Source organism: Chiloscyllium plagiosum, unplaced genomic scaffold (assembly GCF_037043375.1).
Source record: "Chiloscyllium plagiosum isolate Xiang-an unplaced genomic scaffold, Cpla_swu_hap1 HiC_scaffold_10, whole genome shotgun sequence".
In the NCBI taxonomy this organism is placed as follows: domain Eukaryota; kingdom Metazoa; phylum Chordata; class Chondrichthyes; order Orectolobiformes; family Hemiscylliidae; genus Chiloscyllium; species Chiloscyllium plagiosum.
The window spans coordinates 110,468,058-110,493,639 of NW_028270148.1; the positions used below are offsets into that span (position 1 = coordinate 110,468,058).

At 42.5% G+C, this 25,582-nt stretch overlaps 1 protein-coding gene across 1 annotated transcript in view; it reads right to left on the reverse strand.

Annotated features, from left to right (window-relative positions):
• Positions 1-5,253: 5,253 nt before the first annotated feature.
• The window catches only part of jag1b (jagged canonical Notch ligand 1b), a 57,744-nt gene continuing 37,415 nt past the window's right edge, over positions 5,254-25,582 (reverse strand). The window contains exons 12-25 of the mRNA XM_087991757.1: positions 24,374-24,524; positions 23,412-23,576; positions 22,587-22,700; positions 21,392-21,505; positions 21,165-21,278; positions 20,949-21,065; positions 18,978-19,005; positions 18,793-18,878; positions 16,172-16,285; positions 14,346-14,455; positions 11,767-12,003; positions 10,051-10,182; positions 9,347-9,497; positions 5,254-7,955 (exon numbers count right to left, since the gene is read on the reverse strand). Coding sequence (XP_087847883.1) covers positions 7,501-7,955; positions 9,347-9,497; positions 10,051-10,182; positions 11,767-12,003; positions 14,346-14,455; positions 16,172-16,285; positions 18,793-18,878; positions 18,978-19,005; positions 20,949-21,065; positions 21,165-21,278; positions 21,392-21,505; positions 22,587-22,700; positions 23,412-23,576; positions 24,374-24,524 — 2,088 coding nt within the window. The 3' untranslated portion in view covers positions 5,254-7,500. The remainder of the gene's footprint in view (positions 7,956-9,346; positions 9,498-10,050; positions 10,183-11,766; positions 12,004-14,345; positions 14,456-16,171; positions 16,286-18,792; positions 18,879-18,977; positions 19,006-20,948; positions 21,066-21,164; positions 21,279-21,391; positions 21,506-22,586; positions 22,701-23,411; positions 23,577-24,373; positions 24,525-25,582) is intronic.

Consider the following 25,582-nt stretch of genomic DNA (forward strand, 5'->3'; position numbering starts at 1 on the left):
CTGGTTGTGCATGTATGGAATGAGCTGCCAGAGGAAGTGGTGGAGGCTGGTACAGTTACAACATTTAAAAGGCATCTAGATGAGTATATGAATAGGAAGGGTTTAGAAGCTTGTGGGCCAAGTGCTGATAAATGGGACTAGATTAATTTAGAGTTGAACTGAAGGGTCTGTTTCTGTGCTATACATCTCTATGACTCTATGATTCTAGACCTATAAACATCACCCATAAGTCTCTCTGTCAGTTGTTATTAAAATGGTGCAAGTGACAAAAACCCATTTTGGAGCACATGAAGTAGTTACACCCCAGCCCATCTTCTGGATGCTGGTTATCTCGGAGGTCAGCCCCATAAGACCATAAGGAATAGGAACAGGAGTAGATCATTTGGCCCCTCAAGCCTGCTTCATTGTTCAATAGGATCACGGCTGATCTGACATTCCTCACATCCATTTTCCTTCCCTTTCTCCATAACCCTCGATTCCTTGACTGATCAACAATCTCTTTATCTCAGCTTAAATAAACATGAACTATTTCATCTATTTCTATGCCGTCTGCAAATTTGGCTCCAGTACATGCTGCCATTTCTTTTTCCCTGCGATCCTGCATACCTTTTTCCTCTTTCACATCCTTCATATTTTAAAAGCCATGATTGCCTGACAACAGAGGTTGACTTGACACTTAAAAGGTCTTGGATACAGAGTTCAACAGTTAAAGTCTTGTGTGGGGAAAACAGCTTATGAATCGCCCAGTCAGCTGTTCACAAATTATCCCTAAATGATTCAGCCACATCCCGAACCATGCTTAAAGAAAGCATGTTCAGACAACAGGAGGAGAACAAAGAGGGCGGTGCTGTAGAATCCCATTAACGCACAAGGAATGCAGACAAACCAACTTAAAAGCGAATCCTTGTTTTGCAAAGTCTATCATGGAGCTACTTAATAAAATTGATTAAAACTTCCACGGGTGCGTGTTCAAAACAAAATGATACATTATCCATCGGAATCAAAAGTTACTTCCCACAGCAGAAACCAAAACCCCAGAATATCACTCTCCAATGATACTGTAAGTGTACTAACATTCCACAGGAGGATCAAGGATGCAGGTCACCACCAACTTCGAGAGTAATTAGGGATGGGCCATAAGTGCTGGCTGAGCCAGCAACGCCCTCATCCCTTTTAATGAATAAACCTTCAGAGAAAAAAAGTCAGTCAGGAATTTGCTGCAGGTTGAATTTTATGGATTCAAAGCTGCATACACTCAATAAATGTACCAAGCAGATGCATAGATGGAGATGGGGTAAAAGAAGCAAGGATTCAAGTGAGTATTTTGCAATTAAGCCACTGACCTAAATTGGCTTGTGATTAAGTAATGAGCATGGGTGATGAGTGCACAGGATTGGGTGTAAATTAGGGGGCTCGGGCAGCAGAGTTTCTGGATAACTTGATGTTAGCAGAGTCTGGCTAATTATGTCTTGATTATATACCCAAGTTGAGGCAATGATGTATCTAAGTTCCAGCAGACAAACTAAGGTGCAGAGTGAAGCAATGGAAGCAGGCAATCTAAGTTTTTACTGAAATGCAATTAGAAGCTCAATTCTGCATGAAATGAAAATCACTTCCTATTCCTCAATGGAACTATTCACCATTATCTCCCTTTTACAGTTTACAGGCCTTTACATATGTCGCATTAAAAACAGGCTTGGCACCACTTAAGTGTACCTTGTCTTCCCACGTGTTAGCAGGCACTAGCATTTCAACTGTTCTGCAGTTTGGGCCCCATGCTTAGGCATCATGAATAACTAACCTTTTCTCACTACTAAACTATAAGCAGGGGAGGAAAATTAGCTCATCTAATTCCCTCTCAATACCGTGGGCTCATCTAATACCCTCTCAACATAGCGCTGCGTTTGAATCCACCCGCCAGCACCACTAATCCAGAATCTGGTTTCCAGCATCTGCAGTCATTTTTTTTTTTACCTTGGAAAGATTGAATTCACATCACCTCTTTTTCATAGTCATAAAATGGTACTGTGTGAAAACTGGTGCTCAAGGATAAAACTGCCAATCCATTTGCTATCACGTTATGCAGCATCATCCACCGAAGCTATAGAAACTAGTTTTAGAAAATGAGAGGGGGGAACGAATTACTAGTGCAATCAGAATATTTGTTACAGGATGTAATTAAGCTGTCAGGTGAGGAGACAATATTTGATCTTACTGCTGAAAAAGTGAAATATTTACTCAACTGCACTTTTGTTTTCACTTTACTAAGCACATCATAAATTTATTTTGAAAGCTTGCAGAAGTACTGCTGAGTTACAACTTTGGGGTCAAAGTGAGAACAAAAAGGCCTTCCTCTGCCAATCGACTCAAATCACTACAAATTAAACAGACAAACATATAACAATTGCTACAGTAACACTTAGTAACAATTAGTCTTCATAGACCAGTGAGATTATCCGGTGATAAGGTTGAAATTGTTCAGCCTTTTAGATCAACATTCAGATTTTGAGTATAGGAAATATAAAGCACTTCCAACTTTAAATCTTCAAAGACATGACGGACTCTCAATGTCTGTAGGAGATTAAATATAAATATCTACAGCTGCACTGTAGTTTAATTAAGAAAACCTAATGCTAGTTTGCCCAACAGCACTTCACTAATGTGAATGTAGCTCAGGAGGCGCACTAGCTTTGGTCACTAATTTAGTGTAATGGGAAAGGTTTCCAATAAAATATTCAGCCTGGCTATACAGTCTAATGTCAAACTTTCACGGCCTGAGACCCTCCCACAATCACACTTTCACTCAGCCCTCATCTTATAGTTACAAGTTCAATGAAGCACAATCCAATGTTTGAAGGAAATTCAACGTCAGGGACCTCTGCTATTGTGCAAGTGATTAACTGCATCTGTCCTAACATTCCCTCTGCTTGGATAGTGGGTGGGTATCCACTGTACGAACATTTACTGCTGTGCTGTTCCCCCAGACAGGTGAGATTTTGGACACTTTCTTGGAGAGCTCCCAACCCAGAGTCTTTGTGAACAGGAATGTTGGTGTTGAGCACAAAAACTGCATAGGGAATGAACAATATGGGAAAGGACTGGAAGGATGTGGCCCAGGCATGATTATCTCCAACTTATGTGTGAGTTACAAGATGGAGCTGTATTCTAGAGCTAACCAGAACCATTATAGTAATGGATGGTATCCCACACTCCATGGAATACTCTAAGTTTCAGGACCAGATTCACTTCGTTTATTTTTAGGTCATTTATGGCACAAGGCCAACATGAGACCCCTGTCTAAAAGGTGACATCTCATATTTTAGATAAGAATTATAAAACAACAGATTCTTTCTAGGCAGTTTGAGTTTGGATGGAGTGTGGCTGTGGTCTTCTCTGGATTAAGAATAAGACACCAAGTTTGTGAACCATATCCCAAAACCACAGTTCCACAGATGGTTGTCAAATTATCTTGTTTTCTCTCTCACCTACAGTCCTGTGGTCACCAACGTAAACGGATTGCCTAGATTTGTTCCAAGGCTTGTCCACTGTACCCGCGAATATGTAAGACCAGTGCATTCATTGCTCTCTGTAGTAAAGCATTATTGAACATCCATATCCTGATCTTAAGGTTGACAGGGAAGGTCCAGTTGCACCTTCGATGCTGCAAAACTTGTCAGTTTACTTGTTGAAAGCTTCTGTAGCAGGTGACATCAATTTATTGACAACTGTGCTCACTTGCTCAGAGAACCTGCCAACTCATATCAAAACGACAAGCCAACAGATGGAAGCAGTCTGAAAGCACAAAAGTATTTGAAATTATTGATTCAATGGTTTCAAATAATCACTGTAAAAAGGTGGTGAGTGAGAATATCCAAAAACTTATAAACTGCACAACCACATCCATAAGCTTGGTTTTGATAAAACATTGGATGTGAGGAAAGATCAGGAGGGCTAGAGGGAAGGTAATTTTAGAAGATGATAAAATATTGAATGTGGTTCAGCCAGCATTAATTGCTCATCAGGCAATTGAGTCAACCACATTGCTGTAGGTCTGAAATCTCACGCAAGTCAGACCAGACAAATTTTCTTCCCTAAAGACACAAGTCAAGCAGATAGGTTTCTGACAATTGGCAATGGTTTCGTGGTCATTAGACTCAATTGAAAAAGCAAAAGGGAATTAAAAATCTACCAACTGCTGTAGCAGGCTTCAAACCTGGATATCTAGTTTTATAAGCAGATGAAATATCACTCGGCCATCACCTAGTAGGAATAAGCATGTTTTCATATTAAACTACAGAACACGCCCACTGAGTCAGGAAATTTGTAGAGAGAGCCATAACCTAACTGTATTCCAAAACAAAAAGGAACATTCCAAATAGGGAACAGTGTCAAAGTAATGCACTATTACTTTGGTATTTTAAAAAATCCTAAACTGAATTATTCTATTCACCAGGCTCAAAATTAGGATTTTAACTTGAAGATCCCAAATTTATGGGTTGGTGAGGAACCCAAATGTGGCACACAGTCTAAATTCTACCAGCATCAAGCCAGAATAGAAATGCTTTTTACAGTACCACCTAGATTCTACAGGAATTGACAACTGTATTAACTGAGTGCACAAACATGAAATTAATGGCTTAAAAGAGCAAAAACTACAGACCAACCATTTGACAAAATGCCAGAGAGTCCTCCTTGTCACCGAGTGTGTGGAGATGGCACTCAGAACATAATTCCTAAGAATGAGAAGTTTCTCAAGTAAAGCAGTTCCAGTGAATTACGAAGCGCAGACTAATGGCTTAGCTCCACTCAAACTGCAGTGCTGACTATCCAACAGCACTTTGGTACAGCAGACAAGTGACTGCAGTTGCACGTAAAGGGTATGCAGCCACTTGCAGTGCCCTGCATCATTTTAAAAACGTCAGGCTTCATAGGTTTCTGACAACTGGTTGGTTATTAGGAACTCTAATTGAGGGTCTGTTCAACAGTAATGCTAATTCCAAATGTTAATCATGCCCCATTCACTATTGTTTAACATATGTCGGCATGGTTGGCCATCCAGACTTGGAGAGCATTTGTCATTACCTCAATATTTGAATCAGTGGAATGCACTTCAACTTTAGTCCACAGGCCTCTTGGATTCCCTATTCCCACCTCCTCCATACCCACCCAATTCCAAATAGATTTGGCAAAAACCAAAGAGTGATAAGCAAAGAGTGTGACAGCTTGAGTAAAATCTTCTATAAAATTGGAACATTTCTGTTCAAAACTTTTTATTGGGATTTTCCAGAAAACGGGCACAAGTCACAACATACAGACAAGTTACAGAGAATTTAAACAGTTGGCAGGTAGTGATGATTATTACATAAATTGGGAGAAGCTGGACAGTATAAACTTCTAAGTAACATACAAGTTGCTTGATAAAACATTTAATGCAACTATGAACCAAATTAATGGAAGTCATCTCATGAACCAGCTATACACTCGACAGCAAAGACTCTTGCAGGCAGCTTAAGGAAACAAGAAATAAGTAGCCTGAGGAATGCAGCAACTTGCCCACTTTGAAATGATGATACGTCCATTCAATTGGTCAGAAAATAGGAACCAGCCATCTACATCCAATGCAAGAATGCGCAAGAGAAGACTTCCAGAAAAATTTAAAGTAACTCACTCATGAAATTGGCCAATCTACACAACAAAAAGCTGGTCGCTAATATTGCAGCACTTTTCTAACCAAATGATACATTACAATTCTAAAACATTTGAGTTAGTTGCAGCACACTGTACAGGTCAGCATTTGATTTCTTAAAGTACAGAAGTACCCGCATTATCAATGACATTTTTGTAATCTAGTCTGAAGAAAATTTCAGAACCGGACAAATGCAAGGGACACATGCTAGAACTGATGCACATCTGGAAAATAAAGCACACAGGAGTAGTTGCTTGTGTATCAAAATATTTAATAAATATTAATTTCCAAAATTTATTGCCAGGAGCAACAGAGATGCATCCTCATGTTCACATAACACTAATGTCACAATACACAAGAAAACATCAAGATAAGGTTTTACCAATGAGATTACCATGTTTAAGAGCCTTTTCAGTTCAGAATAGATATAAACACTTGGATTCCCTCAGCTAAGACAGGCAGTGAGACTGGGCATTTCAACATAGTGATCTCATTGGAATACTCTACCATTCAAGTATTCAACAGCTAGCTTATTATTAGAATACTTCCTAATTGCAGGTTATGTTATTACAAAAATCAGTCTCCAAGTGGTTCAACATTATATCCAGGGTGAAAGATCAGGATTTACAAAACAATGTTGGTGCTGTGCTTTTTAATTCAAATGCACTACCTAGAAATATTCCACGTAGTTTTTAATTTTTTTGTACATGCAACCACTCATTTCAGTTACACAAAGGTAAATAGGTTAATTTGTTCCCTTACATGTGTATTTTGTCACAGTCTGCTTGCCTGTCACTCAAAATGTTTTAAATTCTAAAGCAGCAAGTATCAAAGCATTCTAGTCTAATGCTCTCCGCTTGTCTCAAATTGATGTATATAAAAAATATTCTGGCCAAAAAAAAAAAAGCTTGGAGTGATATAGAAATTGACCCAAAACGTCCGACATTGTACAACAGTTCAGAGGCACATGGCCATTGCTCGTGCGAAATAATCTAGACTGTAGCTACAGCACACCTCAAATTTGGCATGAAGGCAACATTACTGAAACACAAACAATTCATCAAAAATAAAGAAGCCATAAGCTTACAAAGCTATCAAAAACCTTCAAATCTAAACATACATATAAATAAAAGGAATGGTATTTAAGGCTCTTGATTATTTAAGTTATTAAATCAAATATACACAGTGATTAATTAAAAAAAGTATTTACATTTATACAAAATCAAACACTTGGCCTCTTATTAAATTCTTCATCTGAACAGCAACTGCTGACATTGTGCCCCCCAACAAAAGAAAAATCATCCTGGATGTTGATGATTGCTGTGGTTTTCCAGCTGCATAGGCACTTTCAAAACCAGACTAACAAAGTCAAACCTATTATACATAACTTAACAATACTGAGATCAGAGCCAGTAAAAAATAAATAACAATTCACCATCTTAAATTAAACTGGAGCAGGCAAACACCTACAACTGGGTTTCGGTTTGCAAAGGGCGAGGAATCCTAATCAGACTGCGATTTCATTACAGAATGGTCCAGCAATGCATTAACAGCAACTGAATTTACATTTGGGCACTTTGACTAGTTTTTGCAGAGAGGCGAGAAGCAGCTTTGTGTACTCTCAGCCAACCACAGCAACTATCAATGCCTGTGTAAGTCAGTTTGTCTCAACTTGAAAATATATAGGGATTCTTTGTTGATAATACCCTTTACACTCATATTACAGAACAACTCAAGGACTATGACTTTCAGCCTTCACTGACAGCAAAAGGCTGCGCATCATTTTAATATTAATTAGCCAGCACCGCTGACTACTATACAATGTATTCCATGTGACTCAAGCTCTGTGCACTTTCTAAGTCTCTGTTATCTTGTTTATTTGTCCAATTCGGATTCTTTGTAGGAGTGCCTTGTGTCAGCTTTTCATCTCTGTCTACCAGTGTGTACGCAGGCTGCTTGGAAAACCTGGTCTTTTGCTGGTGCTTGTCTACATCCACTTCTTCCAGCTCTGAATTATGCGTCCTTATTTTGGCAATTTTCGAATTTTTATTTTCGTAGTCTTTGCTGCCAGAACTATTCATCCCGTGCTTTTCAATGGGGTTTTTTATTTGATGCAACTGCTCTCGGACGTTGTTCGTGGTGTCATCAGAGGCCGTGGGAGTGGGGCTGCTGCGCTTCCTTCGACGGCGTATCCACCAGAAAAACAGCAACACAAAGCAGCAAATCCAAACCGCGGTGATCACCGAGCTCAGCAAAGGGACCAGGAAATCTGCAACAAGAACAAGCTCTTGAGAGTGAACTTAATGCACCGGGAAGTGGCATCGCGCATGGTTACGCGTCAATCACATGGACAACAACTAAGCCAACTATGAGTCAGGTCCACCCCCCCCACAAACAACCCACCCTCCCTTCCTGGCACCCTCCCCTGCCACCACAGGAATTGAAAAACCTGCGTCCACACCTCTTTCCTCACCTCCATCGAAGGCCCCAAAAGGAGCCTTCAACATCCAAAGTTTTACCTGCACATCCAATGTCATTTATTGTATCCGTTGCTCCCGATGCAGTCTCCTCTACATTGGGGAGACTGGGCGCCTCCTAGCAGAGCGCTTTAGGGAACATCTCTGGGACACCCGCACCAATCAACCCCACCGCCCTGTGGCCCAACATTTCAACCCCCCCCCCGCCACTCTGCTGAGGACATGCAGGTCCTGGGCCGCCTCCACCGCCGCTCCCTCACCACCCGAACGCCTGGAGGAAGAACGCCTCATCTTCCGCCTTGGAACACTTCAACCCCAGGGCATCAATGTAAACTTTACCAGTTTCATTTCCCCTTTCCCCACCTTACCCCAGTTCCATCCTTCCAGCTGACTGTCCTCATAACCTGCCCATCTCCCTTCCCACCTATCTGCTCCACCCTCCCCTCTGACCTATCACCTCCATCCCCACCCCCCATTCACCTATTGTACTCTATACTACCTTCTCCCCAGCCCCACCCTCCCATTTATGTCTCCACCCTGGAGGCTCCCCGCTTCTATTCCTGATGAAGGGCTTTTGCCCAAAACGCCGATTTTCCTGCTCCTTGGGTGCTGCCTGATCTGTGCTTTTCCAGCACCACTCCGATCTAAAGTCATGGAACACCTGGGCTGGAGGGTCTGAACTACGAGGAAAGATTGGATAGTTTTCCTTGGAGCAGCAAAGATTGAAGCGTTGATGGGCCGAGGTGAACAAGATTGAGGGGCATAGATAGGAAGGCACTTCTTCCATCAGCTGAATGGACATAAGATTTAAAATGGAAGGCTAAGTTGAGAAAAATATTTTTAGCTGGAGGGTGTTGGGAATCTGAAACACTGTCTGAAAGAGGCACAGTGCTACCAGACCCATAGAGCTGCTCTCTCACAGGGAGAAGACGGATGGTGACCATCATGTTTCAGGTGAGGGGAAGTGTTGAGAAGGAGTACCCTTTGTGGTAACATCAGCCAGTGCAGGAATTGAACCCATGCTGTTGGCTTCACTGCACAGCATTCCAGCCATGTGAGCCGAGTGACCACCAAAAAAAAAATAAAGGGCTCATGTCAGAAACTCTGTACATTTAAGCATTTGGATGGTCACTTTCGAATTGACATCCCCCTCCCCCAAGTTCCCAACTGCCGTGAAGCTTACCTGGTTTGAGGGGTTCATGCAAGGTTTGGACTCGAACCTCAGTGATCGCTGCAAGAATTGTATTGTTCCCATCACGCTTACTGACGACGTCTGTGATTTTCTCCGTTATATCTTTGATCAGATTAGGTTCCTGGAGCGAATTTTCCACTGACTACAGTGGGGGGGGGGGGGGGGGAGAAATAAGGGAGTTTAGAAAAAATGTTTATGTCCCTTCAAAGAGAGACAGTTGCCTAAATTTTACATTTTACCCGCATCAGGACAAACACAAGAATACCAAGTTTTAAATGATCACAACAATGTATACTACAGGGGAAAACAGGCGCTGACTAATCGGATGTAAAATTTGGCTGAGACATGAGGAAAACAACAGAAGTTCCAAACTCTCAGGCAGTTCCAAATTGAAAAAGGGTTTGAAGATATTCCTGTTTGCACAGGACTGAACCCCGCACACAAATACATGCAGTTTCTCGTGAACATAATGAACCACTTCTTGCAAACTCGACTTTTCTTAAGTCGGTCGTTAGCGTAACCATGAGCACACTCTGGATCGTTCAGCTAGGGCTGCACATTTGCCAAATCATATCCAAGAACTGAAGTGCAGCTTTGCAAGCTCAGGATTTTAATTTAAAAAAAAACCGTTTGCCACCCTGACCTTATTGACACCAAGTTTGTTTGAAACTTCAAAAACGTAGGCTGACACTTACTACTGCCACATTAATTTCATTTGCTGCAGAGTGGGTTTGCTCACAAACAAGATAGAGTGAATATTCCACCGAGAGGTTACGCAAAACCTGCAGGCGCCTCAGTTCCACGCAAATTTGTTCAATGGTAACACCCTAAACAAAACAAAAAGTCAGACTGTGAGAGAATTCCAGGCCGATTTTTGATGTAGCTGAAATGGACATAGGGCAATGCAGAACAGTAACGAATATGTACTGCTGTTAAATTATCTTATAGCAATTTCAAAACACTCCCTGCTCTAATAAATGAGTAAGGCTTCAAAACCATGTCCAGTTCTCATCACCCAGTTATAGGAAGGAGATCATTAAGCTGGAGAGGGTTCAGAAGAGATTTGCCTGGACACCACCTGGATTTGAGTTATAAAGAGGCTGGATAGGCTTGGACATTTTGCACTGGAGCAGGATTTGAGGTGACCTTATAAGGATTAACAAAATAATAAGGGGTATAAATAGGGTTAATGGTAGGTGTCTTTTCCCTCGGTTGGGGAGATTTTTAAGTTTGGGGGCATATTTTTAAGGTTAGAGGAGAGCAATTTAAAAGAGATGTGGGGGCAAATTCTTTTGAGGGTAGTTCAAATGTAGAACAAACTTCCTGAGAAAGTGGTGGATGTGGATACAGTTACAATGTTTAAAAGACATTAGGATAAGGACATGAATAGGAAAGGTTTGGAGGGATATGGGCCGGGAGCAGGCAGGTGGGACTAGTTTAGTTTGGGATTATGGTCGGTATGAACTGGTGGGACCGAAGAGTCTGTTCCCGTGCTGGATGACTAAGCAGCTTACTCCAATCAGCATTATTGATCTCTTGACATGCAGTACATAATTTTATGCAGTGGAATGACTAATTAGATAGGAGTATGGGACCCTCTGAAGAAAATTTAAGGTCCCTCGTTTTCAAAACTGGAACTCTACAAATTCTTCCACTCTGACCATAACGTTCTCTGAACAAATGTGCGTTTGGGGTTTCAATGGAATTGACAGGGTAAGTGATGAGGGACACTGGGGCGTGATGTTAAAAATCATATCCAGGATATCCAGGACAGAAGTTTGGAAACTTAATCAGAGTGACAAAAACAGATCAAAAACCCATCCCAGAGGAAGCCACAGATGCCAGGTTAGATCAGATGTTTGAGTTTGATCGGTTTCTTGCTGTAAAGAAAATGGAGTTTAGGTTATGGATGATCTGTGATCGCATGGAATAAATAGCAGAATAGGCGGAGGGGCTGAAAGGCCTTCACCTGCTCCTGAGTTATGACAAAAACACTAACATCACTTCAGGAGTTTTCTCTCTCTCTCTCTAAGTCATGGGAACAGAGTGGTTCTGTTCAGGGATGAGAAATTCAGAAACCTGCAGTAATAACCTGGTGACAAAGTACAAATTCTACCTTGGCAGCCAGGGAGTTTATCAAAAAAAAAACAAATGTGGAATTTCACGAGAGTTATAAACGATCGTGCTGAACTGAACTACTGGAATGGCCTTAGAAATCCAACTGGTTCCTTTGGGCCAAGAATCTACCTTCCTTACCCTAGTCTGGCCTTTGTGACTCCAAACCCATAGCAACATGACTGATTCTGAACTTCCGTCAAATGGCCCAGCAAGCCACACTCAGTCGCATTCAAGGGCAGCAGCTCAACACAGGGAGCGATTTGCACCAATTCACTTTATAAGCATCGACTTACCGGTTGGAGCATCTCTTTGTTGATGGCGAGTGTTATTTTGGCGCAGGTACTGTCCAGGTAATCAGTGTTGGGCTGGCACTTGGTCTTCATTGGCAGCCGGGTGGATGAGCATTCGCCCGAGCCTGCGCACGGAGGAACAAAGCAGTGGTCTTCCTGGATAGGGAGACAGGTTTGCCATGCAGGGCAAGTGCCCCGGCCTTTCCCATGAATCCTGCAAAGTTTAGGCCCACACCACATCTGCAAGACAGAAAGTGATCCAAACCATTACCTACTTGACTACAAGCTTGCTCCTATAGTAATGAAATAGGATTCCTAAACACTCACTTATGAAAAAAACCGCACCAGTGGCTACAATGATTCTGTATTCATTGTTTAAAAAAAAAACAGAATAGCTCACCACTTCACAAAATCAATCATTTATAGGCCACTCAACCCATCATATCTGTTCTCTCTCTCAAGGACCAAATAATCTAGTGTCAACTGCCTTGCTTTATCCTCTCAGCCCTGTAAATTCTCTCTCCCCCTGTTCAGGCAGGGTGTTTCAGATCCTAATCATGAAACTTTTTTCCTGATGTCATCATTGCTTCCTTTGTCAAATGCCTTAGATCTGCTTAGATTCTTGATCCTTTTGCGAATGGAAAGGGTTTCTCTCTATCCAGGTGCCTCCTGATTTTATATACTTGTTGAGTCTTCTGTCAATTTTCTCCAAAAGGACACAGTCCAACTTATCATTCATCCAAGTAACTGATTTTCCTCATCTCTGGAACAAGCATCATGAATCTTTTCTGCACTTTTATTGCTAGCTTCATACCCTTCCTGAAGTGAGGTGCCCAGAACTGGACACACACTACTCCATTTGAGGCCATAGAAATGTAGAAAACAGGAGAAGGCCATTCCGCCTTTTGAGCCTGCTCTGCCATTCAATAGGGTCATCGCTGATCATCCAACTATTCCCACTTACACCCTTTGGTCCCTTTAATCCTAAACATTCTAAGTCCTTGAAAATAATCAATGTTTTGGCATCAACCACTTTGGGACGGAATTCCACATGCTCTCTGGGTGAAGACATTTCTCATCTCAATCCTAAATGGCACTTCCTGCATCCTTAGACTGTGATCCCTGGTTCTGGACTCCCCTGGTCATCAGGAGTACTTTTTCTGCATCTACGCTGTCTCAGCCTGTCAGAATTTCATGTTTCTAACTTGCATTCTTTCATACCCAATATCCCTGAATAAAAAAGTTTGCTTGCTGCAGGTGTTATTAACTCTACTCAACTTGCCCAACTACCTTCAGTGTAGGCAGAGGTACACCCAAGTCCTTCAACTCCTGTACCCCTTCTCAAACTATGCACTTAGTTTATTGTTTCTCTATATTCTTCTTACTCTAAGTCACTTTGTACCCCTCTACGAAACCTTCATGTGCCACTTGTCTGCCCATTCCCCTGTTCTGGGTGCCCTTTGACATTCTATATTATTCTGTTCCCAGTTGGAGTTCTCTACTGAAGCATGCAAATTTCTTGAGAAATCATCCAACTACAATTCCCCAGAGACAAATACTTATCTGAAATAAGCTGACTGAGGTTAGGCAGGGAGATGGGGTCTGAGCAAAACCAGGCACTGAATGACAGATTACTCAACCGTGTTTTCATATCCCCCTGATAGAGGGGCAATCAAGTGACACTTTAAGATCAAAAGCAGGCAGAAAGGCAAATATGCAATTTAATAAGATGTTTGAAATTACAGTCTCTATAAACAGACAAAATCGCAGTCAAGCCATTTGCAACTTGCTGTGTACTATAGCTAATGGTTCACACAACTTATACTCTAGAGCTTAGCTCTCAGATTAATCTTTAAATCCATTGCCACGAGCTTTAAGATCCATACATGCTGCAACCATCACTAATTTTATTCTCCAACATCAACCTTGATTTATTTCTGAATGGCTGACTTGACTGAGACACTTACAAGCCAGCTTTCCATTTTATGAAGTTACACCCATATCACAACTGTTAAACTGCAACCAATGTTTAACAACACAAGCAGTACATGAAAGACCTGTCAAATCAAAAATTACTGTCTCAAACCTTGGCTCTCTTCCACCACCTTATTTTCCAGCACCCTTCTCTGTCATATAGATTAGATTCCAGACAGTGTGGAAACAGGCCCTTCAGCCCAACAAGTCCACACCGACCCTCCGAAGAGTAACCCACCCAGCCCCAATTCCCTCTGACGAATGAACCTAACACTTTGGGCAGTTTAGAATGGCCAATTCACCTGAGCTGTACGTGGCTGTGGGAGGAAACCAGAGCACCCAGAGGAACCCCACGCAGACACGGAGAAGGTCTGTGTGGAGCTTGCACAGTCGCCCAAGGCTGGAATCAAACCTGGGTCCCTGACGCTGAGGCGCAGCAGTGCTAACCACTGAGCCACCGCGCCGCCCACATTGTTGAGATTTTGAAATTTGATCTTGTGTGCATGTCCTGATGAGTGCGAAATGGAAAGCCTCAGCAACATGGATTTGCGTTCGGAGGAAATAACTTCAGTTTCACAGGTTTGGTTGCTTGGGTGCATTGACTGTACCTTTGTGCACGTAACTCTGCCGTTATGACAATGACATCCATTGCAGTCCTCTTCCCACTTAGCTCCATGTGACACAACGCTATCTTTCAGAATGCAAGCTCTCCCTGTAACTGGGTAAGATGAACATTAAAATTACACAACATGATCCACAGCCAAACAAACAAAAAAAAACTTAAGAAATGCACAGAAAATTTGCAAAGTAGAATTCGGACCTTCTATTCCTCCACCTTCCATGCCACAGCAGCTAAGAACAAAAATTTGGGGCGGCACGGTGGCACAGTGGTTAGCACTGCTGCCTCACAGCGCCAGAGACCCGGGTTCAATTCCCACCTCAGGCGACTGACTGTGTGGAGTTTGCACGTTCTCCCCGTGTCTGCGTGGGTTTCCTCCGGGTGCTCCGGTTTCCTCCCACAGTCCAAAGATGTGCAGGTCAGGTGAATTGGCCATGCTAAATTGCCCGTAGTGTTAGGTAAGAGGTAAATGTAGGGGTATGGGTGGGTTGCGCTTCGGCGGGTCGGTGTGGACTTGTTGGGCCGAAGGGCCTGTTTCCACACTGTAAGTAATCTAATCTAAGTAATCTAATCTAAAAAAAACAGTTAAAATTCTAACATGCACAAAAATAATACACTAAAACCCTTTTTCACTAAATGCAACTGATCTCACTAACTGGATACTATAGCATTATAAAGAATGTCAGGCTCTGGGTCAGCGGTATGCCATTCAGCCCCACCAGCACATTCTATCAAGCATAGAGACTGTGGGATGAAGGGCGAGTGGGAAAGTGGATTTGAGGCAGGTGGTCTTGATTGTATGGGAAGGCGAAGCAGATTGGAGTGTTTGTACGGACAGTTGTTCCTCCTATTGTGTCTGACTCAGAGTCAAAGAGCATGGAAACAGGCCCTTGGATCCAACTCATCTATGCTGACCGGATATCCTAAATTAATCTAGTCCCATTTGCCAGCACTTGGCCCATATCCCTCTAAACCCTTCCTATTCATGTACCCATCCAGATGTCTTTTAGATGTTGTAATTGTACCAGCCTCCACCACATCCTCTGGCAGTTCATTCCATACACGCACACCACACTCTGCTTGAAAAAGTTGTCTCTGACGTCCCTTTTATATCTTTTCCCTCTCACCCTAAACTGTTCCCTCTAGTTCTGGACTCCCCCACCCCAGGGAAAAGACCTCGCCTATTTACCCTATCCATGCCCCTCATGAGTTTATAAACTTGAGGTCACCCCTCAGCCTCCGACACTCCAGGGAAAACAGCCCCAGCCTGTTCAGCCTCTCCCTATAGCTCAAACCCTCCAACCCTGGCAACATCTTTGTAAATCTTTTCTGAACCCTTTGATTCATACCTCAATCCCACCTAGATCTGACCCTCCATATCCTGACCTGGTAACAATAAAAAAAAAGCCTCTCCTCCACTGACTGCCAGCTTCTCAATAACTATAGATTCCTAATCGTGTTTGGCCATTTCCCCACGGCTAATCTAGCTCGCCTGCACTTCCCTGGACACTACGGGGCAATTTAGCCTGGTCAATCCACCTAAAACAGCACACATTGGACTGAGAGGAAACGCACACAGGCACGGGGAGATTGTCTGTGTGAAGTGCGCACAATCGGACCTGGTGCGGAGAAGCAGCAGTGTATACACTGAGCTGCCCTCATTTCCTCAGTAACCTTATTCCAGGTTAGTTTCTCTCTCCACCCCTTCAAATCCTTTAATCAACTTAAGCACTTAAATCAGATCACCCATTAATCTTCTATATGTAAGGGACAGATCCAGTAGATTGAAATCCAAGATGTGAAGATGGGTATTACCTTCTTGACATCTTATGCCACTTCGACCTGGAGGGCAGATACAGCGATAGCCATTAATTTCATCCACACATGTAGCCCCATACGCACAGGGTGAAGACTGGCACTCATTAATGTCTGTAAAAGCAATTATTTCACTATGAGACAAAGGTACATAAAACGCCGTTATGCTGCAGCCGTCACACACTAAGCTGAATTTACGTCAGAATCTCTCACTTTAAAAAGGAGATCAAACTGATGTCAGCAAGAGATAACTTTTGAAATTCACCCACACGGACAAAAAAGTTGTGCCCTTGCATCAAAAGAAGAGTTTAAAATGGTTTTTCAGTACAAATATCTGACTCAGGCTGCAACATGGCAGATTTTTCTTCTAAAAAAAACAACACAGAACAAACTGAAATTAGCCAGTTTTACAAGCAATATTGACTTCAGAACAGTTTGCCCCACATGACGGGCCAAATGGCCTCCTCCTACACTAACTATTCAGATTCCCAAAGGTAGTGTAACTGTCAACTGGTCATTCAGCAGCACAATTTCTGGATGGCTTTCAGTAATAAGCAGGTGAAGGCAGATCAACTGCAGTGGGCATCACAATTGAGCCTGTACCAAACAGTAAACAAACAGGGTGGGGGGCAGTTAGACAGATAATAAATAGGAATCATTTCTACAGGAGCTAAAATTTAAACATGTAATTTCTGGGTTCTAAATTAACACCTAGTTCTCCTGATCTACAGGATCAAATCATTGCACAACTACAGTGTAGGATTTGTTTGATTTCAAAAACACAGGTTAAACAAGTAGGCAAAAACTTTGTAGATGAACTGAGGAAAAATGTGAGGTTGCGCACATGGGCAGGATGAAGAATGGGGCTGATTTTTATTCGAATGGAGAACGACTGCAGAAAGCAAGAGCTCAGAGGGGTTTGGGAGTCCCCGTGCATGAATCACAAAAAGCTAGCATCCAAGTTCAGTGGGTAATAGGGAAAGTAAATAGCACGCTTGCATTTATTGCAAAGGGAATGGAGAACAAAAATCAGGATGTTTTACTAAAGTTATAGAAGGCATTAGTCAAACTCCAGCTGGAATACTAAGAACAGTTTCAGTCCCTTTACTGAAGGGAAGATACACCAGTATTGCATACAGTCCAGAGGAGGTTCACTAGTTTGATTCCAAGTAGGGAGCGACTGTGTAGAGACGTTGAGTAGGTGTTGCCTGCACTCATTGGAGATTAGAGGAATGTGAGGAAACCCTACTGTAACACACAAGCTTCTTAGAGCACTTGACACGGTAGATGTGAAGGTATCGTTTCCACTTGTGAATGTGTCTCGGACCGGAGGACATAGAATAAGGGTGAGGAGGAATTTCTTTTGAAGGCTTGGGAGTCTAGAATTCTTTACCAGAGGGCTGGGTCATGAAGTATATTCACAGCTGAGATTGACAGGACTTTAATCTGTGAGGGAATCAAGGGGGCAAATAAAGCAGGAAAATGAAGTTGAGGACAAATTAGTCAGCCATTGAATGCGATAGAGCAGACTTGATGGGCTCAATGGCCTAACTCTACTCCTGTGTCTTATGGCAGAAGCTCCAAGGAGGAATGAAAACATTTTGATGAATTGTTCGTTTTGATGTCACCACTTCCCAGCAGCCCTGTCACACAATATTAACCGAACCAGAATAGAGCATGAAAAGCAAATTCAAAATATTCCCTGCACACACTCACAGTAACTGGCAAAAAAAGTGCTCAGCAGCAGCACTCCAGTTTCCAAACAGGAACCGATGCACTGAGAGAAAGCAGGGCCGAGAGAGCTCTAATTATAATCGTTAGAATGTCAGAGGATCATGCAAGTAATTCAGGGCTGGGTTTTGGTTAAGTAAACATTGGTTACAGAATGTACTTGCTGGAACAGTCTCAATAAACAGTTAACAGATAACATCCTCCTGATCCACACAATTGTTTGTCACTTGTCTGCTCACTCCCCTTTAACCCATGTCTCAATTTAACAAACTTGCTTTTAGAGCACTGGCAAATGAGCTAGCAATCCAAATCACTTCCAACCATTCCAAACACCTTCCACCCACCCTTTATCAACTTCTCCCTCTCACTAAACCAATTTCTTATCCAAACTACTACAATCTTGCTCCATGAATCTCAACCTTCTAGCCAGAATCTTAGGCAAATTTATCCAAAGCACTCAGAATCCACGTGCCCCATGTCTACACCATCTCCCAATTATCAATTCAAGAGACTTAGCTGACAGAGTGAGCAATTTATGAAAAAAGGATTTAAACAGAATATACTGAATTATACATTTGAAAATGTCAACCAATTTTAATCTTTATCAAGTTAAATGGAGTTTTAGTACGTTCCTAGAGGCAACAGTGTAAGACTAGATGTATCTTGCCTTCTTGAATGACTGACTTAGAGCTGGCAGGTAACCAAGTGCTTTACAATAACTGAGTGGCTCCTTATGAAAACGTGTTGGAAATACAGGTTCAAATTAAGCTCCTTCTGCAACTGCTCTGATGTACTGCTCATTAAGGACAGCTCCTGGCTAATGCAATTAAGGATTGCAACAAAAGAAAAGCCTTAAATGTGAAGCAGCAATGCCATATTTTAATACTCACTTATCCGACAATCTGGTCCAGCAAAGCCAGGGGCACATTCACATCGATACCAGTTCTCACCATCCACACACGTGCCACTGTTGTAACTTAAAATTATAATATTAACATTAACATGGTGACACCGTAATCAAACAAAGTCAAATATCTACAATTTCTTAAAAATAAAATTAAAAAATCTGGCTTACCATGGGTGAGGACTGCAGTCATTTGTGTCTGGTGGGGGGGGGGTGGGGGGGGGGGGAGGGGTGGAGAAAAGAGAGACGACAAATTAAGGTTTTAATGATAAGTCGCTGAGACTTCTGTGAAACATTAAATTTCCAATGTACTCGCGCCCTAAGGTGGTTACTTGTTAACAGGCCAATGATTAAAGTGTAGGAAGTCATTTACTGTTTGTCAAATAGCCTGGAATCCATTCAGAAGAGTAACAGCCTTTCACCATGGTCTTTGCTAAATACATCTTGACAGATGTGCACATAGGGAGGCAGTCCTTGTAAAGTAACTAACAGGAAGAAATGAGTGGAAGCAGACATTTTGCTGATCAGCCAATGTTGGGAACAAGATCACATCTGCGTTCAGTTATGTAATTTGTGTTTCTCCCAGGCGTGGGTCTACAGCTGGGCAGTAAAACGGGACTGCTATTAGATCGAGCAGAGTCACAGTTAAAATGCTTGTTTTGCTTGCTTACAGAAAAACAACAAATGCCCAGAAGAGAACATAAACACAACGGCGAAATTAGATTCGAGACACTGGGCCAGAACATGACAGAGTAAGGAACCCAACAGTCGTTAACGAGACTTGCCGCCTGCGCATGTCTAACCTTTCAAATTTCCATGCATGGAGAGTTTTCTGATAACAGCGCGGTGAGGGAAACCAAATCCAGAGCAAAGAGGGTAAGCGAGTGAGTTACCCCCTTAAGCTGAGGCATTAAACACAGGGGGAGGTCAGTCTCATACAGTACAGAGACAGACCCTTCGGTCCATCCAGTCCATGTCGTCCATGATCCCAAACTAAACTAGTCCCACCTGCCTGCTCCTGGTCCATATCCCTCCAAACCTTTCCTATTCATGTACTTATCTAAATGTTTTTAACATCAAATCAAGACTAGAAAGAGAAATAATAGGGAGGGAAAGCTTGTGAGAAGTGTCAGAAAATCTTTTCTCGCATCTTCATTCGCAATAAAACAAAAACCCTAAAGCAGCCAGATTCCACACCTTGCCACAAAGGGTTGTGTTTTGTTGGTAGTAATTGGCACTCAGACCGATGGTACAGTACGTGGGCCAAAATGAACAAGTTTAGTTTGTATCTACTGCACATCTTCATACCACTCAACACTTCCAATTTTCTTTTGCATGGGCTTTATTTAACTCTATTTCTAGGAACATTAGCCTCTTGGATACTGTGACAGCCAATTACAGCTGCAGGAAGAGTAGACCATTCACTGTCTCTCTCAAACCCACTCTACCAGAGAGAGAGATAAGGGTAGGTTCTGTAACCTAACTACATCTGATAAAGGGATATGGGACCAATCCATCATTCAATACTAAACACCGATCTGACCATTACCAATTGTGGAAGTGCGTTCCAAATTTCTACTACTTTGCCTGAACATTGGTTATCTAATATTCAGTCCTGAAAGATTTTTCAGACTAGACTCTAATACAAACCATTTTCTCTGGAAATAGGGAATCATCTACTTCAGTTTTCCCTTAAAAACTTTCACCAAATTGCTCTGTAACAGTCTAAATTCCAGGAAATGAAGTAATCGCTCCTCATAACTTAACCCTCAGCGTTCAGGTATCACTCGGGTAAATCTACACCATACCCCTTCTCAGGGGAACACACTCTTGCTGAGATACTGTGCTCAGAACCTGCTCATAGTAACTCCAGCTGTGGTTGGAACATTGAAACAGGACGGCTTGCCCTTGTATTCTAGATACTAAGGCCAGTGTTGTCTTTCATTACCCCCCCCTTGGATGACTTCAGGCTGTCTTAATTGCCTATGCACCAGTTGGTCATTTGTCTGCATTGGATTACTTGGGAGTGCAGGAAGTTTTATGCACAGTTTTGGCAAACTGAGAAAAAGCAATGCGCAAAATTCACAGGAGGAGCAAGCACAGCTTGCTAACTTTTCTGCTACTATAGGATATTGTACTCACTCTGTGAACACGTGAATCCTTCCCAACCCTCCTTGCAGACGCACGTGAAGCTATCTCCACTGACCACACAAGTTCCACCATGCTGACAAGGATTTGGCAAACAGCTACTGTTTCTTGCTACAGGACAAGAGGAGAGATTTAAAAAAGTTTGCAGTTTTTGGCCAAAAGCACAGAGAAAGTAATGTGAAGACAATTGATGAAGGTACAATGACGTACCTATGTTGCATGTGGCACCTTCCCAACCAAGAGGGCACATACACTTAAATGTATCCCCTTCATCGTAACAAGTCCCGCCATTATTACACGTGGCTTCATCACATTGGCTATCCCCTGCAACACACAAGTTTAACCACTGTTTGGAGCAGGTATGGTACTGCATTCACCTGCGTGCATAACATGAAATACAAATCAAAGTGGGGGAAAAAAAAGCAAAGAATACTTACGAGAGTGACATGTCTTGCCTTTCCAATCATTCTTGCATTCACAGTAGAAGTCATTCACCAGATCTTGGCATTTGCCTCCATTCTGGCAGGGGTTTATGCTGCAGTCATTAATATCTGCAAAACAAAGTGCAGAGCCCAAGTTAGCATAGATATCAGATTGCACCTTCTGACGGAGATTCCATTATGAGGAAGTCCATCTTCACACACACACACACACACCATCTCCGTAACCTCCTCCAGCAACCTGTTATTATTCATTCAGAAGATCTGAACACAACTATAGAAAATTCATGCCACCCATTGAAGAGTCAACCACGTTGCTGCAGGTCAGACGTACATCAGACCAAGTAAGGATGGTAAATTTCCTTCCCTAAATGAACCATGTTTTTTTTTTAAAGAAACAGTTTACTATTAGGCCAATTTTCCAGATCTTTATTGGATTCAATATCAACATCTGCCCTATGGTGAGACTCAATCTCATGTTCGCACATTAGCACTGGATTCTACATTACTAGTCCAGTGAAGTTACACCACCTGCCAATTCTACCACACGCTCCAGTGTTTTGCCTTCGGCTGCCCACGCTCCAACCTCAAATATCTCCCCCACCCAGTCTTCAACCAAACTCCAGGTCACCTTTCCTATCAGCCTGAAGAGCTTGGTGTCCCCATCCTGTTTGTCAATACCCTTCTGGGATGTTTTTTACTGTCAGTCATTATGATGAGTGCAGGTTCTTGTTATGATACTTGTTTGGCATGTCAAAATCTACTCACAAAGCTTCACTAAAACTTCCAGCCTTCACAATAAAATCACAAAGTGGACAAATCACGGCAGCACAGTGGCTCAGTGGTTAGCACTGCTGTCTCACAGCACCAGGGTCCCAGGTTCGATTACAGCCTCTGGCAACTGTCTGTGTGGAGTTTGCACATTCTCCTAGTGTCTGCGTGGGTTTCCGTCCAAAGATATGCAGGTCAGGTGAAGTGGCCATGCTAAATTGCCCATAGCGTTAGGTGCATTAGTCAGAGGGAAGTGGGTCTGGGTGGGTTACTCCTCAGAGTCGTGGTGGACTGGTTGGGCTGAAGGGCCTGTTTCTACACTGTAGGAAATCTAATCTAAACAAATTGCTGAAAACAAATTCTACATCTTACTCTGAAGATTTGATGGTGCTGCAAAAACAGGAGGATTAGAATGACTTACTGATCTGGCAAAGTACACCTTCCCATCCTTCACGGCATATACACTGATAGATGTTGACTCCATCAATGCAGGTCCCACCATTTTTACAAGGATTGCTCTCACAGTCATTAATATCTGCAATGAGAAAAGGTGGTGCTTAGGAAGAAGACAAAAAGTAAAATTTGTGTTTCAACTCTTGCCATTCTTCAGTGATGCATAAAACTCTCAAACTAACATCCTGACCGGCAACACAAAACCAGCAACAGGTTCCCGATTTAGGAATGCAACCCCATCCAAGAAAATAGAGTACAGATAAAGGCTATTAAATACGTCAAACGTTTCAATCTCATATTGAAACAAAAGACTTCTGCTTCAAACAAAGTAAAGACAGAAAATTGATCGCAAGTTTTAAAATTGCACTCAATAAGTGTGGTCTAGCCACAAGTGAATTCCGTGTCGAGATCAGGGACAACTGGCTGATTATTCACAGATGCCACAGGGTCATAAGGGAAAATAAAAGCCTTGCTAGTCAAGGAAATATGTCTAACCTACAGCACAGTCCAAGGCTCAGACTGGAGAGGTTCTGCTCATCTACTGTTAAGATCAGCTCTGACTTTCACAGCTCAACACTTACAGGAGGAACTGGAGCTAGTGAGGGGAGAGAGACACCGAACGAGATCAAAAGGGTGAGGGGTAGTGGGAAGAGAAGGGAAATAGCATGCAAGAACAAAAGGGAGAGAGGGAAGGGAAAAAGGGGATGCAAGCAAGCAGAATGATTGGGGGGGGGGGGGGGGGGGGGGGGGAGAAAAAGAGGGGGGGGAGAAAAACTAGGTCAATCAATCTTACTTTCATGGCAGTAAGTGCCTGTGAACCCCTCCTTGCAGTCACAAGTGAATTTTCCGCCTGCCTGACTCTCGCATTTCCCATGAGGCCCACAGACATTCGAGGAGATGTAGCGAATCCCTGCAGGCGTACTGTTGGACGCTATGCCAACGGTGCAGCTGTCAATAACTGAAAAACAACAGGAAGCAAAATACTTCCTTAAACGGAATTCTCAGACCCATGTCAATGATCCTGTATGCAAACCATCACACAGTAGGATGCCCAGATGCATGGACAGCTACCGATAATCAAGATACTCTGTGGAATTTCTTTCATTTTTTAAAAATAGAGAGCGACCCCAACTTTTGGAAGCTGGCCATCAAATGGGGATTTTTGTTTTGTTGCTGGGTAAACCGAGAGGGGAGCCACAATGATTTCTGTACGGCCAAAACACACAGCCTCACTTGTATATGACAGCAATTACTTTTTAAGTAGAAACACTTGAGTTACGTAGATCTTCTTGTAACAAAGTGTTAAAACATAGAAGAACCAAGCTGGAGAATTGCTATCATACTCTGTGGTGGGTCTGACCTAACACTCCGTCCACATAGAACAAAATGCAAAAATCATGGAATTATTAGATGGAACACACACACACACACACACACACACACACACAGAGGTGGTTAATGGTTAATCCAGAGTCTGCTCTGAAAATCATGCCCTCTCTCAATGCAGGGACTCAAGATTCCAGAGATGTTGGGCAAACATCGAAAAATATGCGTTTCACTTTGCCAGATCTCAGATGATAACCTCAATGTCTGCCAAAAGGGGCACCCAATAAACTTAGTCAGAAAAAGGCAAGCACTAAGTCAGGAGTATCAATGCCGTCTCAGAGCTGGGACAACTCTCGCCGATTTATTACCGCTCCCCCCCACCGTCCAATGGCTCGGAATAAGAGAAAGCTGCCTGAAGTAGCAGTGTACCTTCACAGGGAGTCGTACGGCAGTGGTCTTTCAAATGGGAACAATTTTTCCCTTCATAATCATCAGGACAGCTGCAGAAGTAATCGTTGGCCAGATTGAAGCATTGAGCTCTGTTCTGACATGGGTTTGGTTCACAGTAATCAATGTCCAGCTGTAAAACATAAAAGGAAAACAATTTTGGAGTTGTGTTCTAACCTAACAGGGATAGACGTCAACAGTGCATAAACACTTGAAACCTTCATAGACCTAAAATCCACAGCGAGAGAGTGTTTAATCTCAGCCCACCTTCCAGTGAACCCGTATCCCATGTACACTAGCTTCTAGATCTTGACATGGTTTCACAGAAGCAAAAGCTACATCCCAACTTTCCAAAACAAGGGGCTGCGGCAGTTTAAAAAAGGTCAGTCCTGTGATTTTCCTGATGGAAACAACAAAATAAAACAGTGTCACAGACCCACAAAGTCCCAGTCTGGTGCAATCTCAGAGCAGGGTGAATGAGACGCAGCTTGGGAACCACAATTAACCTTAATGACCCCGGGACTGAAGGGGGAAGGGAAAGAGAAAAGAAAACACAACCAGAGATCCTCGCCATGAAAGTGAATTATGTTGCTGCAAACATGCACCAGATTTGGAGACAACAGGATTACCCTGTTTGTTCTTCATAGTCAACCCCACCCTGAAAAAAACAGAGGATGCCTCACACTTAGGATTCTTGTAAAATGCAAATCAGGTGGAACACCTGCACAAAGTCAGGTCAAGATTAGAACGAACAAAACAACAAAATTGGTCTCAAAAATAAAAAGAGACTTGTGTTGCTATAACGCTGGTGCCAGAGTTCATCCAGTAATTCTTCTGTATCCTCCTCCGGAGCACCTGATGAAATTCAAGTGTGGAGCTCAGTGAAAATAGATTAAGATTTGATGAGAGGGTTGTGCCCACAGATGTTGAAATTCATTGTTACTTTTTTTTGTTGCGGATAGACAAATTTGCAATTCGTGATCTTGCAGATAGAGGATTTACTGTAAATCCAATGGGCACTTGCAAATAAACTTGCAGGGGCTACAGGGAGCAAAAGGGAAATATGACTGTTGGAATATTCAAGAATTAGCATGATGGGCTAAACTTTGCCATATTGACTGAACAAGAGTTTTTCTGAAGCACTTTACAGCAGGTGAAGTCTTTTTGGAGAACACTGTTCAGTTCTCCATA